Below are 20,379 nucleotides of genomic sequence, written 5' to 3' on the forward strand. Positions count from 1 at the left end.
AGCTTCTTTTCAGCTTTAGCCTATCATTGCCAGGAAAGACTGTGGGCTCAGCATTGCCCAGTCTCTGATTTTTCAAAAGAAGCCCTAAATCTGTATTATTATGTGAGTTCTCCGTATTTTTAAAACTTTGTGTATTAGTTTCCTATTGCTGCTCTAAGAAATTACTACAAACACAGTGGTATTTATTATCCTACAGTTCTGCAGGTCAGAAGTTCTAAAATCAAGGTGTTGGCAGGGCTGCTTCCCTCCGGAGGCTAGAAGGAAGAATCCATTTCCTGGCCTTCCAAATGCTGCTGCCTACATCCCTAGGCTCATGACCCCACATGGCATTGCTCCTTCTGTTTCTGTCACCACATCCTTTGTCTTGATTCTGACCCTCCTGCCCCCCTTTGTAAGAACCCATGTGATGAAATTGGGGCCGCCTGGATAATCCAGGAAAATCTGACCACCTCAAGAGCTTTAACTCAATTACACCTGCAAAGTTCCTCTTCCCACCTAAGGCAGCATATCCACAGACTCTGAGGGTTAGGCTGTGGACACCTCTGGGAGATCATTACTCTGCCTACCTCAGGTGGCAGCTAGTTCAACGTATGGAATGAAGTGATATGAAGTTTGGCATTTGTTTTGAAATCTTCCGCCCCCTGTCCCCCAAAAGGAAACCAGTTGGACAGAATACTCACGGTTCCATACTGTATCTAGGTATGCATGGTGCCTACATAATGCCTAGGATATAGGGGGGCGTTCAGTAGATTCTGGCTGAATGCCGAAGGACTGAAGTCATACCTCGGTGTCTCAGGCCCCCGATAAACACCGTAAATAGGACCTAACCATTACTGCCATTGGAGCCCAGAGGCCTGTGATCACTGTACTCTCCCATGGGCATTCTTCACATACCCATGGCTCCAATTCCTTGTTCCCTTCACTAGGTATGAGCTGTCCATACTCAGCTTCTAGAAGTGAATGAAAGGCTGCTTCTAATCTGTGACACTCACAGATAATTAAATTAGACTCCTCTCGGTCTGCTGGGGAAAAGCTATTTCATACTTTCATTAATTCCAAAGGGCTATTTCAATTACAGTCCCTGTCTGGTAAACAAGTTATCTTCGACTTACAGCCTTTACTTCTCTAATGCCCAGGAAATTTGCCCTCTAAAGGGCTGCTAGTAGGCAGCAGAAATTTATAAGTTTTTAAAAAGTTATCTTTTGAAAGACAGCTGACATTATCACTAAATCTAAAAGAGCAAGTTATTAAAAAAATAATCTATGCTTCAGCATCCTTTGTTTTGTTTTCACTGTATCTGCAGGCTTCCTTATCTGTTTTCTTTATCCTTTAAAGGAGAAAACCAACAGTTCGTCAAAGGAATAAGTCTCGAGGATGTAACATACAGCATAAGGAAGATAGTCAATAATATTGTAATAACTGTGCATAGTGACTGATGGTTACTAGATTTATCGTGGTGATAATTTCATACTATACGCAAATGGAAATCATTATGTAATAAACCTGAAATTAAGATTATATTGTACATCAACTATATTTCAATTTTAAAAAACACTATCAAAGGCAAAAAAATGTAGGGAGTGTCAGCCTCAAAAACACATCAGCATTTTCTAAAGTCATGGCCTAGTCCAACAGCTTATGTCAGACACCATTCCACTATTTACTGTATGAAAACAATATCAACACGCTTGCTTTCAGTTGGAGCTCTCAGAGTTTTATAACTAAACAAACAAAAGCAAAAAAGGATTCATTTTAGAGACAGCTCAAACTTTATGTGTCCAAGGACCAAGCAACAAATTCCAAAGTCCCCTTAACCTACTTTTGTTTAAATGCCTTCATAAAGCCTGCCTCAACTGGGAAGATTCTTTTTTTTTTTTCTCTCTGACCTCCTGAAAGCAAGGAGGCAGTCTAGTATTAAGATCATAAATCTTGCTGTCAGACAGTTCTAGTCTGCAAGTCAACTCAGCTATTTACAGTATGATCTTGACCCAGTTTTCTCCATGCTTCAGTTTCCGCATCTGCAAAATGGGGGTCATAAAAGTCCCTCTCCCATATGATTATTTGAAGGATGGAGTCAGATACTGTGTATACATGGTTTATAGCACAGTGCCTGGAAAATATCAAGTTCTCAAAAATCAGTGTTTCTCAACATTTGTTGTGCAGATCACCTGCTTCTGTTATCAGCTGGGCTGCCAGTTACAAATTCAGATGTCTGCCCCTTCTAAGATCCAGTTCTTCAGAAGCACTGGGGGTGGCACCAGGAACCTGCGTTTACAGCAAAGGCTCGGGAATTTTTGTGTCCACTATTGTTTGAAAACATCAACGTGTCAGTTACCACGTGCACAATCATAAATGTACAGAGCGCTCGTTTTCTACCCGTGATTTCCGGAGACCAGTGCCCTTGGATGCTGCCTCAGCATCACGAGGGGACGCCTTCAAAGTACAGATTCTAGAATCCCAAATCCACTGAATCGTAATATCTAGGGATTGACACTACACATCTCTATTTTTTGCAACTTTGTCTGGAGATTCTGATGCACAGCTTGCTTTGGGATTCCCTGGCCCACATAACTCATTCTGACACTGGATCATAGCCTCCTTTTTATAAATTTTATTTTTTTAATATTTATTTATTTGGCTGTGCTGGGTCTTAGTTGTGGCATGCGAGATCTAGTTCCCTGACCAGGGATCGAACCCGGGCCCCTTGCACTGGGAGCATGGAGTCTTAGCCACTGGACCACCAGGGAAGTCCCTTAGCCTTTTATTTTTTAACCATTTCATCAGTGTCTACGATAGTATGATAAATGTTGCTGAGATGAGTTGACCTGAGTAAAGGTGTGTTGGCCCAAGGAAACCTCTAATCTATAAAAGGCTCTGCTAAGGGATTTTCCCTCTTCGTTTCTTCCTAATGTGATATCCATGGACATTTGATTCCTGCACAGTTTTTCCAAACTCTAGTCATTAATGTACCATTTTCATGATTTTTATTGTATTTACTTAATATGGGAATAAATGCTAGCTGCCCACCCAAAATCTGTTTTCTCCTTCTTTTTATTAAGAGAATTAAAATTACCAAAATTATTAGGAGTGACAATATGTCCAGTTAAAACACTCTACCTCCTAGCTTCAGCTTTCACATTCCTTCATATTCATCCCCTTCTGACAATTCCAACACAGGCATGTCCTCCATCTCTACCCTATTAGGATTGTCTAAATATCCAAGTTCATAGGCATTTGGCGGATCACATATCCAGGCACATCCTACTCTGAAAAGAGGTCTCTTTCATGTCTGTAGGTGCACTCTTTGTAGGTATCAAACAGGAAACAATATAAATGTCATTTCCAGATAGAAAAGTAACTGTGAAAACATATGGTGACAAGTGCTTTTCCTTCTCTCTCTAATAACGTTTTCTCTTTCAGCTTTCCCTTCTGCAACAAACAATCTCTTTGTGGTCAACATGCTACTTTCAGGAGTAAAAGAATCATGAGGAAAATTCCAAGGACATTTGAACATTCTACAAAAGCTCAGCAGAATTAAATGAGACACTGTTAGGAAGGCACAGTTTCACATGCAGTACCACGTCAGAGCCGAAATCTCTCCAAAGGTGGACATTTTCTGGATGACCTTGAATCTCCCGGGAGGACTTTTAATGACAGGTTTCATAAAAAATTACCCTCATACTAATTAAACCTGAGATCTAACTTCAAATTTATAAAACTGCTAATGTAGTACACTATTAAGAACCTAAAAAGAATGCTGTTTTCTGAAAAGAAATGTCATTCTTGCCATTTTTTCTGCTTTCAGAACTCATTCATTCATTCAAGAAGTATTTATTTACCGCAAATTGTGTGCCAGGTACTCTGCTCCCTGTCTCAGGCCACTTAATGGAAGTTAGACGAGGCAACAAAGAGAGTAAATCAGCAACAAATATAAAAAAGTTAACTTGGCCAGTGTTGTAAAGAGACAAAATAGGCTAATATGGTTTCAATACGCGACAAACTAGAGCTGAACTTTTCATTTAGGAATAGTTTTAACTGCTATCCAGTGACAGTTCAATGTGCTAACTCTGCAGAGAGTTTTGAAATCGACATTTTTGCCTTCACGTTATTCGTCATCCCTTAGTGCAACTTGGCTTCTCCCTGCTCTTCTCTGGTTTCTAACCAGTGCCTCACGCTGGTCTAATTCAAGGAAAAAACACTATCTACTTCACAGGATAACTGAAAATCAAATGAGGTAACATATGAAAAGTAGAAAGTATTAGAAGTATTATATAGAGTGTCAATAGGAGTGTGTGTTGTAAAAGTGCACACTGTTAATATGATGCTTCCTGGAATCCCCACAGTTTTTGTTGGCCTTACAGGGCTCATCACATATGAAGTGATGGCCACTGTCATATCAGCACATCCTTAACAAGTCTGATCCTGGCTACCCCTGTGCTAATCATAGGTCTCAACTGAACATGACAACACTTTTGATTCTCTGGAATGGATTGTCTTTGAGGTGTTATACAGTCATCCCTGGGTATCTGCTGGGGATTGGTTCCTTAACCCCGTGGATACCAAGATCCTTATATGAAAGGATCCTTATATCAAGTCTCTTATATAAAGTGACAATACAGTCAGCCCTCCACATCCACTGATGCAGAACACACAGATTGGGATGCGGAACACACTGACTGTACTTCCCTAAAGAAAGCATCTGCAGAAGTGGTTAACACACAAAACATACACTGTAACGCATCCGACATTCAGCATCATGGATTCTCAGACACTTGTCTCCTGGATTTTCCCTGGCCCTTGGATCATCAGTAAGTTCTGAAAATTAGCCATCCCCAACCCCACAAGAACACACGTCTTGTCTTTTCCTCTTTCGTTTCCCAAACTTACATCTTCCTATAGCATCTTCTTATGTGCTTTTCATTTACCAAACGCCGTTAGATTTTAGTCCACTTCATCTTTGACCCCTAGAGAATTGGTGACCTTTTTCATTAGAGGAGTCACTTTTTTCTCCCATCCATCTTAAGAACTGAGGATCAAAGGCTTACATGCTATTCTAGATAAGATTTTCCAGAGACGCATAACTCCGGGACCTCCTCGCTCACTGTCAGGAAGGAATGTCTAAGAATAACTCTGGCTTTAAACTCACAGTGTGGGGAGTGTAAGGTTTGGGATTGAAAACATATTAACCATGACAATGCAATGGGTTATAGAAAGATTGCAGCTGGTAGCAACAATGGCCCTGTTTTATGAGTCTGTAAAGGCACTCATTCTGGTCTCTTCCCTTGCCTCATACCTCGCCTCCAACAAATTTTGGGGTCCTTTCCAGCCTCATCCCCCTGAGTGTCCTACACAGTCCAGTCTGCACCCTTTTCTCTCCCACCCTTGTAAAAACTCTTTCATCTTCATTGTGTGCAAAGGGGTGTGAGTTAGGTTAAAGGAAGTGACTTCCGTAATATGCAAGTGTTTGGTCTCAGTGGATGCAAAGAGCCATTCTCATTAAATTAACTTGAACATGAGATCGTTCAGTTGAAGATGATGATGATGAAACATGTAAAAAGAAGAACACAGACTACTTGAGTTTAATTTTACTACTTTCTCATTACGAGAATCTTCGGGGTCAATCTCTTCCAACTGCTTCTATTATAACAGTCACTAATGATCCACAGTTAACACCATTCATGAGAAAAGCTAAGTCTCTACCAGCATAAATTTTTTTTAAAGTGTGAATAAAGTGTGAAAGCTTTGTTAGAAAGCTACTCAGACAAAAATGATAAATGAACAGTCCTATGTCAAACTAAGAAGCTGAACAATTTAAAAAAATCCATTCACACCACTAGTACTGGCCATCCTAACTGAATGAGGTAATAAGTATTCATTCACGGGACAAATGTTTTTGAGCACATGCTATATGCAAGCACTGGGCCAGGAGCTGGGCATGTTGTAAGAAGCAGAACCAGTCTCCCCAGATGGAGCTTATAGGCTGGAAGAGGAGACAGATGTTACAGAAATTATCAAACAAAATATCCAATTTTAAGCTGTGGTGGCTGCTGCCACTCATCATGAGGCTATATCAGAGTCCCATTGAGTCAAGTCTACTTTCTCCTACTCCGGAAGCGTTATTCTTAGTTCCCAAATTCCCTGTGCATTGAATGCCATTCAAGGCAAGTGCTAACATGGTCAGTGAGTTCGATGTGCACACCTGGAATAACAGGTGCGTGGAGGTTGCTACCTTTCTGTAAATATTTCTGCAAACAGCGGATTCCTTTGCAAATGATCTTTCACCCACACCCTGTTCTCATGGTTTTTTGTTTTTGCAAATGTTTGTTTATACAGCTGTTAAAAAGAAAAAGGGGGAAAAAACAGCTTTTGGGACTCAGAGGAAAAAAAAAACCTAATAAAACAGATACGCTTCTCTTGCTTTGATTTTCTATCGTCTCAGACTTTTAAAAATCAGTTCCAGAGAGTTTTGATTCACAGGGTGGGTAATTAAGAAAACTGTGAGGTCAGTAAAGTTTAATTATGGCATCAGGTGTGATATTCAAGCTATTTAACCACAGCACAGCCCCACCAATGGAAGTGGGAGCCAAGAGGAAGGACGCCCTAGATGCTGACGGGTGCACATCAGCAGGAGAGCAGGCCTGGGAGGCAGCCCCCACCCTCTCACGCTGTATTGCCCGTGCCTTCCATAATGTTCCAGCACCCTTTGGTCTCATGTCTGATTCCATTATTTCAAGATCTTCCATCCAATCACATCTTTATTGAGCACATCTGGTATCATTGTATCCCAGTAACTGGATAGTACTAAGGCATAAGTAGTCCCTGCCCTCATGAAACTTAGAGTCTGTGGTGGTGACAGACAAAAAAGCACCGAAACACACAAATGATTCCAAACTGTGATAATAAACAAAGCAGGTGATGAGATAAGGGAGCAGGGAGAGAAAAAGTCTTAATTTAAATAAACTCATTCTTATAAAGATCGTTAGGGCTTAAAGGGTTAGTCTTGTATGAGGTATCTGCATCTTAAGAAACCAAATCATTAAGCCAAAGAAATGAATTGCTAATGATAGAGTTTCAGCCATAAAATGGCATAATGAGAACATTATTTGGGGAGATGGCAAGTTGGACAGGGCTTTTTCCTAATCCCATAAATCACCTCATCTAGGAAGGCATCCGGGGAGTCTATTTTTAAAGCTGGCTCAAATTCACAAATACAAAAAGTCCTTGTCTTGAAGAAGGGAAATACTGAACTGCTCAAGGATAAGATCAGGCAGGAAGAGAGGAAGGACTTTCACTGTTTACTTTACCCAATTCTCTATTGTTTGAGTTTTTGGTGAGCCTTTATTACTTTTGTCAATTACAAAGTGGGAGGAGTTGTCTCTTCTAAAAAGCTCATGCCTTCATGTATAAACCTCAACTGATTTTGATATTTCTGAATCATTTCAAACTTTGAAGTTTGTGGTAATTTGTTATAGCAGCTGTAGAAAAGTAATACAACATCTGGTGAGGGTGAGGGGCATTAATCTGCCCCCAACAAGTGGTGTGATGGATTTTTATAAGCATGTGTGATTTGCACATGCCTGTTTCATAGCCAGGGTTCTTGCTAAATTGACATTTTTACAGGATGGTGGTTTTCGGAAGTACCAGTGGAAAAATGAGTATCCTTCACAACAGAACCACAAGGAAGGATCCCAATTAGTGAGTTTGCTAATTAATCACCATTTTGACTGGTAAGCTCTTACTGAGGACGTAAGTCATCATTATACAAAACAAGAGTTTGGGAGCGCCACCATCGGTGATCACCATTTGCTGATCTCTGCAGACTGGAAACGATCCACTGTTCTGAGCCACATGGGGCAGCAGCAGGACATAGCCCTGGCCAGGGATGAACCAGTGCTTTCTAGCCCATCTTGCAGCTTCAGAGGCTTAAGATCTACAGAGGCTTAATGTCCTAAAAAGGTTGTGGATTTACTTATTTACATGTAATTCAAAATAAAACCAAGATTTAATTTTAAAACAGAACATTGTATGCTAAAATTAAAAGAATATCTCGGTAGATTTTCCAGTTGCAAAATTCTTCATTAATTCCTCAAAGATAAAGCTTTCTCTTTTGTTAAGGGAGGCTACTTTGTTGATGCTTTTAACTGCCCACTGGGTAAACCATTTGCCCACCAGTCCAAAGCTATCCAGCTTTCACTGCATCCCTTTCTACTCCTATCATCTTTACTGGGTTTTCAAAGTCCTGCTTAATCTGCTCTCATGTCATCCCTCCAGGGGAGAGTGTTCTTGTTTCTCAATGGGAACTCAGGGTTTATTTGGCCATTTCTTTTTTCATTCATATCCCCAAACCCCATGTTAATTTATTCTCACCTTTGCACGTTTGCTCATAACAGCGCCCCCTGTCTGTAATGCTCTCCCCTACTTTACCCACTGTCTAATGTCCATGCATTCCTCCAAAAACCTACTCCAACTTGTCGTTAGCTTTAGTATCACTTTGTATACATTTACTCTATGCCAAGCACCCAACTGCATACCGTGGATACAGCAGTAAAGACGAACAAAGTCCCTACTCCCAGGAGCTTACTGTTCAGTGAGGGAGGAAAGAATAAAAAAAAAGATAAGCCAACAAGTAAATCAAATTGTGATAGGTACGTATTAGTATCCTATGTCTGCTGTAACAAATTACCACAAACTGGGTGACTTAATACAACAAATTCATTCTCTTACAGTTCTGGAGGCTAGAAGTCCAAAATTAGTGATACGAGGCTAAAGTCAAAGTGTCCACAGATCAGCAATTGCTTCAGAGGCTCTAGAGAATTCTTTCTTTGCTTTTCTAGCATCTAGAGCTGCATTCTTTGCATTTCTTGGCTCAGGGGCCCCTTCCTCCATCTTCAAAGCCAAAGGCATAGCATCTGCTCTCTTTGACTTCTCTCCACTTCCATCGCATCACTTTCCCTCTTCTGTAGAAGCCTCCCCCTACCTCCCTCTTATAAAGACATTTGTGGTTACTGGTAGGGTCCACCAGGATAATCCAGGATTACCTCCTCATCACATGATCCTGAACTTGATTACATAATCAAAGACCCTTTTTCCATAGAAGATAACATTCACTGGTTCCAGGGCTTAGGACCTGGTTATATTTTGAGCCTATTATTGAAGCTATCACAGGGGTTAGGTAGATAACAAACAAGGTGGGAAGAAAGGGTCCTTCCTCTAAATTAGGTGGCCAGGGAAGGTGCATGCCATGAGGAGACTTTAAGTCGAGACTTAAAGAATAAGAACAAGCCTTGGTTCTTGATCTTTTATCAGTGCCCATTTCAAAATATAAATGCACATTAAAAGTTAATCAGAATTCTATGTAATAGTCAGTTGTGTGATTGTGTGATTTCTAGCTCATGAGAATCTAGCTACTACCTCTGAAAATAGTAAAGTGGACAAAATGACACTGTACACATGCAGATTTTTTTTTTTGTATGTTTCTGAATGAAGCTAATTGCTGGATGATGCTTTTGCTAAAACCCCTTATATTTATTTATGCCTCATTTCAAAACACATTTGAAGAATTAAATACCATTTTGACAATGATAAAAGCTTTGCTAAAAATATAGGCCATTGGTCAATTCACTAAACATTCAGACTGGCCACTCAACTGTCAGGAAAATGCACTTCCATTCATTTGCTACAAACTGACAGATATTAGTCAATTGGGCCCTGAAATCTATAATTTAAATAATCATGAAGGGTTGGTGGTTATTTTGCAAATGTCAAAGATGTGGTTTTACTTGTAAAGGATAGAAGATTGGTAAGAATTGTTGTTTTTTATAATAGATCCTTCTTTTTCAACACTTTTTTTGTCACAGTAAAAAGCAATAGCTATTGAAGAAGCTCTCTTGGGTGCTGATAATGTTCTCTTTCTTGACCTGGATGCAAGTTGCATGGGTATGTTCAGTTTGTTAAAATTCATCAAGTTGTACTAATAACATATGCACATACATGCATGTATTATACTTATTAAAGTTAAAAAATAGCAATTTATGTATTTCAGAAAATATAGTGAAGCAACTATATTGAAGTACATAAAAACCACCATTACCTCCTCAAAATTTTAATTGGAATGTTTCAATTCACCTATTCTTTATTCATCTGTTGATCGTCTTGATGTGGTAGATTAAAGATGGATACAAATGCATCAAGAAATGGAGTCTATTTCCCTTTCCTAGGCTGGCCCTGTCACTAATTTTGACTAACAGGATGCAGCACAAGTGATGCTGTTGTAGCTTCTGAGATTGGGCTTTGAAAGATCTGCAATTTCTGCTTCTGTACACTTGGAACTCCTGGGATCCAACTGCCATGCTTCAAGAAGTCCAAGCCCTACAAAGAAGGCACACAGAGGACCAAGGTGCTCTAGGCGACAATCCCAGCCAAGCTCCCAGCTGACAACCAGTATCACTGGACAGCCATATGCGTGTGCCATTTTGGATGGGGCAGCTCAGTCAAGCCCCCAGACAGCAGCTCCAGCCGATAGCACATGGAGCAGTACTTTCCAGATAAATCCAGTCAGCCCACAGAATTGCGAGAGATAATAAAATGGTGGTTGTTTTGAAGCCACTACCCCAATTAAAAAGGCATTTAATTGTTGTAGATATTACTTAGCAATAGATAGCTGAAATTCTCTACTTGTCTATTATTGTATCTATCAATTTATTATTTAATTGACCTACAGACTGTCTTGGTCAGCATGGTGTAGTGTCTCTGCAGCCAGATTGCATGGTTTTATAGTCCAGTTTCAGGCTGGCCATGAAATGGGGGGAAAACTGGGAAAACTGGGCTTGGTCACGGGGAAATGGATGGGCCGTCGCTGCAAGATGGGGAGTCAAGGAAGCAGAGGCATAAGTCACAGAACAGGGCTGTCAAGGTTAATCTGACTGGTGGACAGAACAAGAGCCCGACACAGCTATGCACAGCCTGAGAAAAGGGGACTGGTTACACTAAAGCTGGAAGGAGAAGCCAGTAGTACAGAGAGAAGGAAAATCATGCCACTCAAGTGGGTAAAAGAGCCTGATGCCCAAGGGACCCAGACAAAGGGGAAGAGGCACGGCAGTCAAGCTGCTCCCCTGTGGGGTTACATCAGGACCGGCTGTCTCCTAGCACTGCTGGGAATACAGCTGGGCCAGGCCAGCTGGGCACTCTCACTCTGGGGAATGATTCCAAATCTCAGCAAAGAATGGGGCCAGCTCTGGCTCTCACCATCAGACTGGTCTCAAGGGGTAGGGGGTGGCCACATCGGGGGAGGGGGTTCATTACCTACCTAAGGATGGTGAATGTCGATGTTAGAATTTAGATTTCACTAGTCTCATGAGGATGAAAGTATCTGAGATCCTGAGACAGCTTACTTGGACGAGACAATATGAAATTCCCTTAAAAAAAACCTTTAAATTGTAAATGTGTTACCAAAAATACCGCTCAGACATTCCGTACCTCATACCGAGCCTGACCCCATCTCTAGTCCCACTGAGAGCCTCACCACATCCTTCGTGCTAAAAAAAAAAATGATCCTTAATTTCACAGCCCTTTACAAAATAAAAAATACACAGTAATGCATATCACAGACAACTTCATCCATTGCTGTCTCACCCCATCCACGACTCATACTGTGAGCCTTGCCTGGGGATGCAGTGGGAGCTCAGGAGCATCAGCTAAGCACGGAACTGCTTAAGAAACCACAGTGTTTTTATTTATTTACTCTTTATTTTTAAATTTTACTGGAGTATAGTTGATTTACAATATTATGTTAGTTTCAGATGTACAGCAAAGTGACTCAGTTATATATGCACAAATATTCATTCTTTTTTAGATTCTTTTCTCATATAGGTTTTATAACCAACAAGGACCTACTGTATAGCACAGGGAACTCTACTCAATATTCTGTGACAACCTATATGAAATCACAGTGTTTTTACGTTTTGAAGCTGCCACGTCAAAACAGCCTCCTCAACAAGAACTGCTTTGGCTGCATGTAAATGATACAGGGAGCCTCATGTTAATCATCTTGATGTGTCTGTGAGATGTGCCTGCCAGCCTACACGTGTTTTCCACTCGGTTCAATCATCCCAGGCTTGGCGTTACAATCCCTCAGTCACAAACATATGGCTGTCTAGAGTAATAACGCTGACAGCCAGATGAGGCTCCTGGAGTCTGGAGACTGTGTTCTCCCCGCTGGGTCTTTAAATTGGAGGCAAATAAAGATTTCCTTGCATTCCACTTAGTGTGCCTTCACCACAAGTAAGAAAGCAGGTTTTCTGTTTGTTTTGTTGACTTTATGAAGTTTTCTAAAGCAGAGGCTTTCGTACTTTTAAATCTGCGAATCACAGTCACGAAGACATTTTAAATCGCAAGCCAGTTCATCTGTGTGCAAATGGAAACAACAGTTTCACGGAGTGATATTTTTACTGTGTGGATGGTAAATTGTTTATGTCAGTTTTATATGTCTGGCTAGGCTATGGAATGAAGTTGTTTGATTAAACAATCTAGGTGTTGCCATGAAAGTATTTTTTAGATGTGGTCAATATTTAAATCAGAGTACGTTTGAATAAAGCAGATTATCCTCCATAATGTGGGTAGGGCTCATCCAATGAGTTGAAGACCTTAGGAGAAAACACTGAGGTCCCCCAGAGGGGAAAGGGTTCTGTCTCCAGACTTCCTTTGGACTCACGATTGCAACTGCAAATCCTGCCGCAACTGCCAGCCTGCCCTGCAGATTTTGTCTGTCTGTCTATCTCTGTCTATATCCTATTCCTCTGTTTCTTTGGAGAACCCTGACTAATACAATGTATAAAACACATGCTGATATTTTCTATTTCATTCCAATTAATTAAGAGAAAAATATTGCTTGCAACCCACTCTAATTAAAGTCATGGCTTTTTGAAAAGAGCTTTATTATCATGTGATTTACATACCACAACATTCTCCCATTGAGAGTGTACAATTCGATGATTCTTCATATATTTTTAGAGTTCTGTGGCCAGCCATCACCATAACCTACTTTTAGAATATGTTCATCATCTCCAAAAGAAGCCCTGGACTCTTTAGTATTCATTCTCTAGTTATCACTTGTTTTTTGTTCTAAAGCAGCGTTTCTCAAAGCGTGATTTGGAACCAGCATCATCAGCATTATCTGTGAACTTGTCAGCAGTACAAATTCTTGGACCCCAGTCCAGACCTAGTGAATCAGAAACTCTTGGGGTGGGGCCCACCACCTGTGTCTCAGCAAACATTCCAGATGATTCTCATGCAAATAAACATTTGAGAACCACAGTCCTGGAGGATAGGACAGGAAGACCATGTGCTCTCGAGTGTTCTCTGTGCTCCCAGGATGAGACAGGGCAAAGGCTGAGTCTCCCAGAGGTTCTGTGGGATTCAGGTTTCATTCAGGGATCACGTCAAATGTTCAGAGCTAAAATTCAGTTCAATAATCAATTCACTCATCACTTGGGGGATTAGTGGATTGATTGAGCTCTTAGTGAATTGTTAGAGCTCTTTCTAACAGAATAGAAAGTTTGAGTCAAGGCCTCATCTCCCCAGTGTGGATTCTAACCTGGATGGTGAAGAGGTGGCTGCAGCCCTTCTCAGCAGGATGAAGACAGTCATGAGGTCAAGACTTTGGGCGAAAGGACCCTGCTCCCCAAAAGGTTCCATGTCCAAGCGTCTGAGAGTGACAGCTGGCTTTGGTTCAGACACTCTGATTACAAAAAAGGAAAAATGACAAATCTGGGACCAAATCAAGAGGGGGTGTAGAAAGTGAGGCTGGAGAGGTCTCACAGAACCCACAGACCAGGAGGGAAGGTGAGCCAGGCCCCCTGAGAAATGGAAAGGCAGATGAAGTGGAAGCAGTTTCCTCCTCTTCAGGTATCACCTCTGCTTCTTCATGTGTGTGTTCAGCTGTCTTTGCAGATGGGCATCCTCTGCTTTCTCATGGCTCAGGTGCTCTCAGGTTCTGAGTCTCAGTCACCCATCAGTTAGGCTTCCACACCTAGCAGCTCACTCTAGCAAGCTCCCAAAGTATCAGTCCTTCTTTTCTCGTGTGGTCATGTCATCAGCCACTGATTAGCCTAAGGATAGGTAGCCTGTGTCCCATATTCATACATCCAGCTACTCCACCAATAGAAACATCAGATCAAAGACTGAACTATAGAAACCATTCCCAGGTAAGACACATAGAAATCAGGATTCAAAGCCAGGCAACTGTCTCCAGTAAGATGTGCTTCCTTATTCAAGCCATTGCTATTCCAGAGACTATGAATGCATGCAGTGGGTGCATCGTAAGTTGTTACTGAAGGAATGAAAGTGCTTGAAATCTCACAAGGAGGGGTCTCTTGAATCCCAGAGTAGAGGTCCGTGCCGCATTTTAGTTTCTACTTTCCCATGACAAGCATGTGATCTTGGATTGGTAAAGAACCTTCCCACACTTACGTTCCTTCATGTGTGAGGAATGTAGAACGGGCGATGTACACAACTCCCTGCCCCCCTGTATGCATTTGAATCGTCAGTGCTGACTCAGCGGTTCCCTTTCTCCGAAGCTTGGAGGAACAGCAAGAGATGGGCTGAGTCCCCTGCTGCAGAAGAGTGCGCAGACTTCCATCTGCTTTCAGGAGCCTTATGTGCTTCTCCCGCCTTTCGGAACTCACTCTGGAAAAAGATGTTACTTCCTCCAGCTCCCACAAAGACTGCCAACCTCCCAGGAAATAGCTGCAAGGCTAACAGATGGAAATATGTGGCTTCCAGTGACCTTACCATGTCTGCCTGTGCTTCTTTAGAAATGTCGCTTCAAACAAAAGTAATATCTATTTACAAGACGATCCATGACACACACCTTTGGCTACTGCTTGTTAAGCAGACATGCTGAGTTCAACTCTTTTCCACCTAGTGCGTATTAGTGATCCCTGCTTAGTAAATACCCAGTAGATGCATGTTGTTGACAGTGATGAAGACGGTATAATGTTTCAAAACTGAGAGTTATAAAAGGCAACACTCTGCAAAAATTATCTCACATTTGTTAAAACAAAGTCCAGATTAGGACAGGACTAAAGAAGCAGACGTACAGAATGGACTTGAGGACATGGGGAGGGGGACGGGTAAGCTGGCACGAAGTGAGAGAGTGGCATGGACGTATATATACTAGCAAATGTGAAATAGATAGCTGGTGGGAAGCAGCCGCACAGCACAGGGAGATCAGCTCGGTGCTTTGTGACCACCTAGAGGGGTGGGATAAGGAGGGTGGGAGGGAGGCTCAAGAGGGAGGGGATATGGCGATATATGTATACGTATAGCTGATTCAGTTTGTTATACAGCAGAAACTAACACACCATTGTAAAGCAATTATACTCCAATAAAGATGTTAAAACAAACAAACAAATAAAATTTAAAAAGTCCAGATTAGGCAAAACCCCTGTAAAACACTAGCATGAATTTGCACCGTAACCCCCATGAGCTGTGTGTGGACTTATGCTTTAGGGGAGAGGGTTTAATCCATGGCTTGTGGGATCAGCCTATGTACTCTTTAAGAGAATTAGGAAAAGGCGCCCTCTTCTGGGAAGAAGCAGCCCTGCAGGTACACCACTTAGCTACGGTCATGTTGAAAATAAAGGGCCCTTTCTTCTGGTGGGGGTCTTCTGGTGGGTTGCTACCACCCAACGCAGGAGGCTTGGCAAGTGGAATGTCAGTTGGATTTTGCCCTATTACTCCCCACTGCTGGGCACCTTTGTGGGGTGCACGAACTGTACAAACTTACAGAGCAGCCTTAGTGAATATTATCAACTGTGTAAACACAAACAGAACAGATGAGGGTTTTTCAGCACTTTATACAAGCATCTCAAAGCAACAGCTATTATTCCCCTAAAAGTTTACACTGAGACATATCTATTCCAGTTCAAAACATTGCACTGCTTTTGGATTTTTCTCACTTGCTTTTTAGTTAAAGAGAAGACCCAATTTGGGTTTTCAATAAGAAATAAACAATAGGAAGTCTGAATAGGAAGGTCTTATTATTAAATCTGGTAACCAAAAGTGGACAAAACTTCCACTGGTATGTACAGTTGAAGGTCACTGCCCACTCAGGTCCAATTTTCAGTAAGTCGTCTTTAAAAGAAAATTAAGCAAATTGGGCATTTTTCTGTGTCTCACAAAACCAGGTCGTGGTGAGAATTCAAGATGACAATGTACAGAAAAGTGCTTTTAAATTCTGAAGACCTACAGAAATGTCAGTTACTTTAATCTGCGAACTAGCCGGTGTCCAGCTTAACAAGAAACCATGAGTGGCATTCCTGTTCAAGTTAGGGAAAAGAAGATATCAGAATGCTTTCTATCCTCACTATTATGTAACACTGCTAAGAAAGTACTATCAATCCAGCAAAATAAATAAAACAGGGTCATAAAAATAATTGGAAGACAGAGCTAAAATGATCATATTTGGGGGCTGAGATGACTCTATAACTGGAAAACCCAGGAGAAGCAGTGGGAAAACTTATAAGTAACAGAAGAATACAAGTTGGCTAGGTACAATATTAATATATAGAAATCATAGACTTCATATATACAGTCTGTAAAAGTGAAAACTGAACAGATCCTATGTATAGTAGCTAAAAGTAAATAAAAATAAGTACAAATCCATGTAAAGAAAATTAAAGAGAATAGAATGGAGGGATTCAAAGAAAATCTAAACCAATACTCAGTTCTTGAAAGGAACTATTCATCATTATAAAGATGTTACTCTTCCCTAGAACCCATCATTTACATTTGCATTCTGGCAGTGGGAGACTAGCTATCTTGAAACACTTTAAAATGCTGGATAAAATCTAACACATATCCTTTTAAATGAATACCTCAAAATCTCAGGTGCAAGAAAAAAGGAGGGAACTGCAAAGCAATGGGTTGATGCTATGGCCAAGCTGGCGCAGAGAGGCTGGGGTAGACTGAAGGTGAGGTTATCGGTTTCCATAACCAAAATCAGGTTTCAGCGCTCCTTGGGAATAGCGGGTTGCTGCCCAACGCCATGGCAGACCATGCCTGCAAGGTGGGAAGTTGTAATTGCTGTCCATGCCTAAATCTGAACCCTTGAAGGGCTTCACAGTTAGTGAAAGAATAGACAGAAAAAAATTTTCTTGACAACACCCTGTGATTTGAATAGGATAAAAGGCCTCCTCTGATCATTTATAACCACAGGCTATGGCCCATGAAGGTCTGGGGTCAGCATTTACACTGCCCACATGGTCCAGGAAACCCCAAGCTGAGCAATTATCAAAAATGTTGACCTGAGCCACTGAAACTCTGGCCACATCTGGCAGATCCTTCAAGATAAAGCTGTTCTGTAGGGACACAACTTTGACCCAGGCACATAGTATTCCCATAATTAAGCCCCCGATGGAGATAAGTTTACAGTCCAAAATTTCACAACACGTGATAAAAATCTTCCATGAGAACGGGTTAACAGACACATCATATAGGGTTATTAGAACACTAAGAACTTATGCTATAAGTTTAATTGTGTCTCCTCTAGTCCCCAAATTCATAGTCGAAGTCCTAACCCCTAGTACCTAAGAATGTGACTGTATTTGGAGATGCAGTCTTTGGAGAAGTAATTAAGTTAAATGAGATCATAAGGGGGGCGCTTACTCCAACATGACTGTTATTCTTTTAAAAAGAGGAGATTAGGAGACAGACACAAACAGAGGGAAGACCAAGTGAAGACACAGAGAAGACGGCCCATGAAGACACAGGGAGAAGACGGCCGTCTACAAGCCAAGGAGAGAGGCTTCAGGAGAAAGAAACTAACACTGTCAACACCTTGATCTGAAACTTGTAGCCTCTAGAAGTGTGAGAAAATAAATTTTCTGTTGTTTAAGCCACTTAGCCCGTGGTACTTTGTTATGGCAGCCCTAGCAAACTAACACAACTAACTACATACAGTAAAAGTACATACTCTAACATAGAAGTCTGTTAAAAGTATTAGAAACCATAAACATGGAATAAGATGCTGAAAATAAGAAAAGAACTCCTGCTGAAAAAAACAAAAACAAAAGTGAAAAGCACTAAAGAAGTACTTCATCAAGAAGGAAACTGAATTCCAAAGGAAGAAGTGGGGTGTAGAAAGCAATGATGAGCAAAGAGAGCAGTCAACTTGTATGCAAATCTAAGCAAGTGTCTGTTGTTGGATTTAAAAAGTGACCACTAATTCGGGGAATGTAAAACAAGATGGCAAATAAGACATTGAACAAAATAACGTGTAAGACAGGAGTGGAGCAAAAGCTTCCTAAGATCCTTACATTTGGGGGAGTGAGTTAGAGATATTAATTTTGTTTAGATTTTGTGAAGTCATATACACATATTGAAAATTAAAGGGAAACTACTAAAACAACAGATAAAGGCTATCTGTTGTTAAATAAGTAGAGAGGGAAAATAAGTAGAGAGGGAAAATAAAAGAACAAAATAAAAACAATAAATCCACTAGCAGGCAAGAAAAAAAAAGAAACAGAAAAAGCGAAGATCCTAACATAGGAAGAACTCAGTGTAGAATTGCCTGCTTCCCTCTCGTGTAGTTCATGACCCAGTGTTCCTTAACCCTCGGGAAATAATGGGGTAGACCATGTGTACAGCTCCATGCTGGAGCATTTCTCCCACCAGTGACTTCTATGGGTGATCCGATGACCACCTACCAGCAACAGTCCGGCCAGCAGGCATCAGACGGGAGCAGGACGCCCTGAGTCATCAGAGGAGACTCTTGCTAAGATGTGAAGTTCCAAGCCAACCTGCCTCCCCATCATCAAGGGAGTGTCTCTGGGGAGAGCTGCCCGCACTGCAGAGTCACCCTTGCAAAATCCATAATCAAATTAAAAGATGAATGGACAATAGTTTTTACAACAAGCACCCGTTAATTTTCAAAGAGAAAAATAAGTTTAAAAACATCTCGAAAGCGAGTGAAAATGAATCGTGTCAGCCTCTCTCTCATTCTTCCTCTTTTTCTGCTTGGAAGGGAGAGAAGAGAAACGTGTGTCACTTTATCTAATATTCAACATGTCTCTGCGCACAGATATTCCAGCAGTGCTGGGCCACAGTTCTGCCTGATGTTTTCCAGGCTTTGTAGGAAATACTTGACAAATTGGCTTGATATACTCTGGAATCATAGCACAGACCTGATGCCTCTTGTGAAAATACGTAATCCCTAAGGGTACCGGAGATGAGACTTACTAAATTCATATTTTCCACCCAAATCTTTCCTTAGGGGTTCTCCACGAGGCTGGACCAATGTTCCTAGCCCACCTGATCTCAGATGTATCTAATTAATCACAGGAAGACTTATACTGTTATTTAATCCAACAGGATTGGTTTTTGCCTTGCACATTTTCTCTGTGGATCATGGTTTGATTTTGAAACTTCTCACTTTGTTGTTTCCTTCTTTGATCAGCTTATAAACTACCTGAGGACAGGGGCTGTGTTTTGCATTTGTAGCCCACGTATGCCCTTGAGCAGGGCTGACCCTCCCGCAGGCAATTAACCTAACTTTGCTGAATTTTCTTGATAATGCTGAACAGAGCACTTAAGAAATTAATGCTGGCTGTTATTAGTTTTATCCACCGCTAAGCTTGGAAGTAATTAGACCTTGCTTCATGGTCACTCTTAGACACTTGCTGGCCAGTGACCAAAGAGTGGGGATGGGAGAGAAGCAGCAAAATCAAAAGTTATTAAATAGCAATTGGAAGCAGCAGGGGCAGGGGGGAGTCAATAAAGAAACTGGAATTATTATTTTAAATTATTTTTGAATATTGATAGGGTTTTTTTTTTTTAGTGCTTCCTATGGCAGTCTCTGCAGAAAATTAAATCAGAGAAAGAACAGTTACCTTTAGACATGAGGTGATAGGAAGCCAACTCACATAACTACCAAGAAGGCAGTGTCAGACATGTGGCGAATGTCCTGTGAGTTTGCTGGAAGTCCTATTAGGATTGTTTTCTTGTTTTTTTCTGTTTATTAGTGGGCTTGTTTGGCTGTTACCTAGAAGACATCTACTTCAAAGCTAGCTCAAATACTGTCTTTGCAGAGCCTTCTAGGTGTCCCTCCAAACAGTGAATCCCTGTTACCATTTAACTTCATTCATATCCCCGTGGCACGTATCGTGGTGTCCATAGTCAACTGCTAAAATTTAACTCCAGCCCCGGACAGAGCACACTTGAGGAGAGCGATCATGTTTATGTCTCCACCCTGTATAGTGGTCCTAATAATAATAGCAACTTTTACTATTAATGAGATCTCATTATATCACAGGTTGCTATGGTGTGAATGCATCCTCCTAAAAAATCGTATGTTGAAATACTAATCCCCAAGGTGATGGAATT

General features: G+C 41.1%; 1 protein-coding gene across 2 annotated transcripts in view; it reads right to left on the minus strand.

The window, feature by feature from the left end:
- SNTB1 (syntrophin beta 1) overlaps positions 1–20,379 on the minus strand; it is a 223,287-nt gene that overhangs the window by 49,040 nt on the left and 153,868 nt on the right. The window contains exon 4 of one of the 2 annotated variants that reach the window (XM_065895571.1): positions 3,113–3,130. The exons of the other annotated variant lie outside the window; for it this stretch is intronic. Coding sequence (XP_065751643.1) covers positions 3,113–3,130 — 18 coding nt within the window. The remainder of the gene's footprint in view (positions 1–3,112; positions 3,131–20,379) is intronic. 2 annotated transcript variants of the gene reach the window in all.

Source organism: Phocoena phocoena, chromosome 17 (genome assembly GCF_963924675.1).
Source record: "Phocoena phocoena chromosome 17, mPhoPho1.1, whole genome shotgun sequence".
Lineage (NCBI taxonomy): Eukaryota > Metazoa > Chordata > Mammalia > Artiodactyla > Phocoenidae > Phocoena > Phocoena phocoena.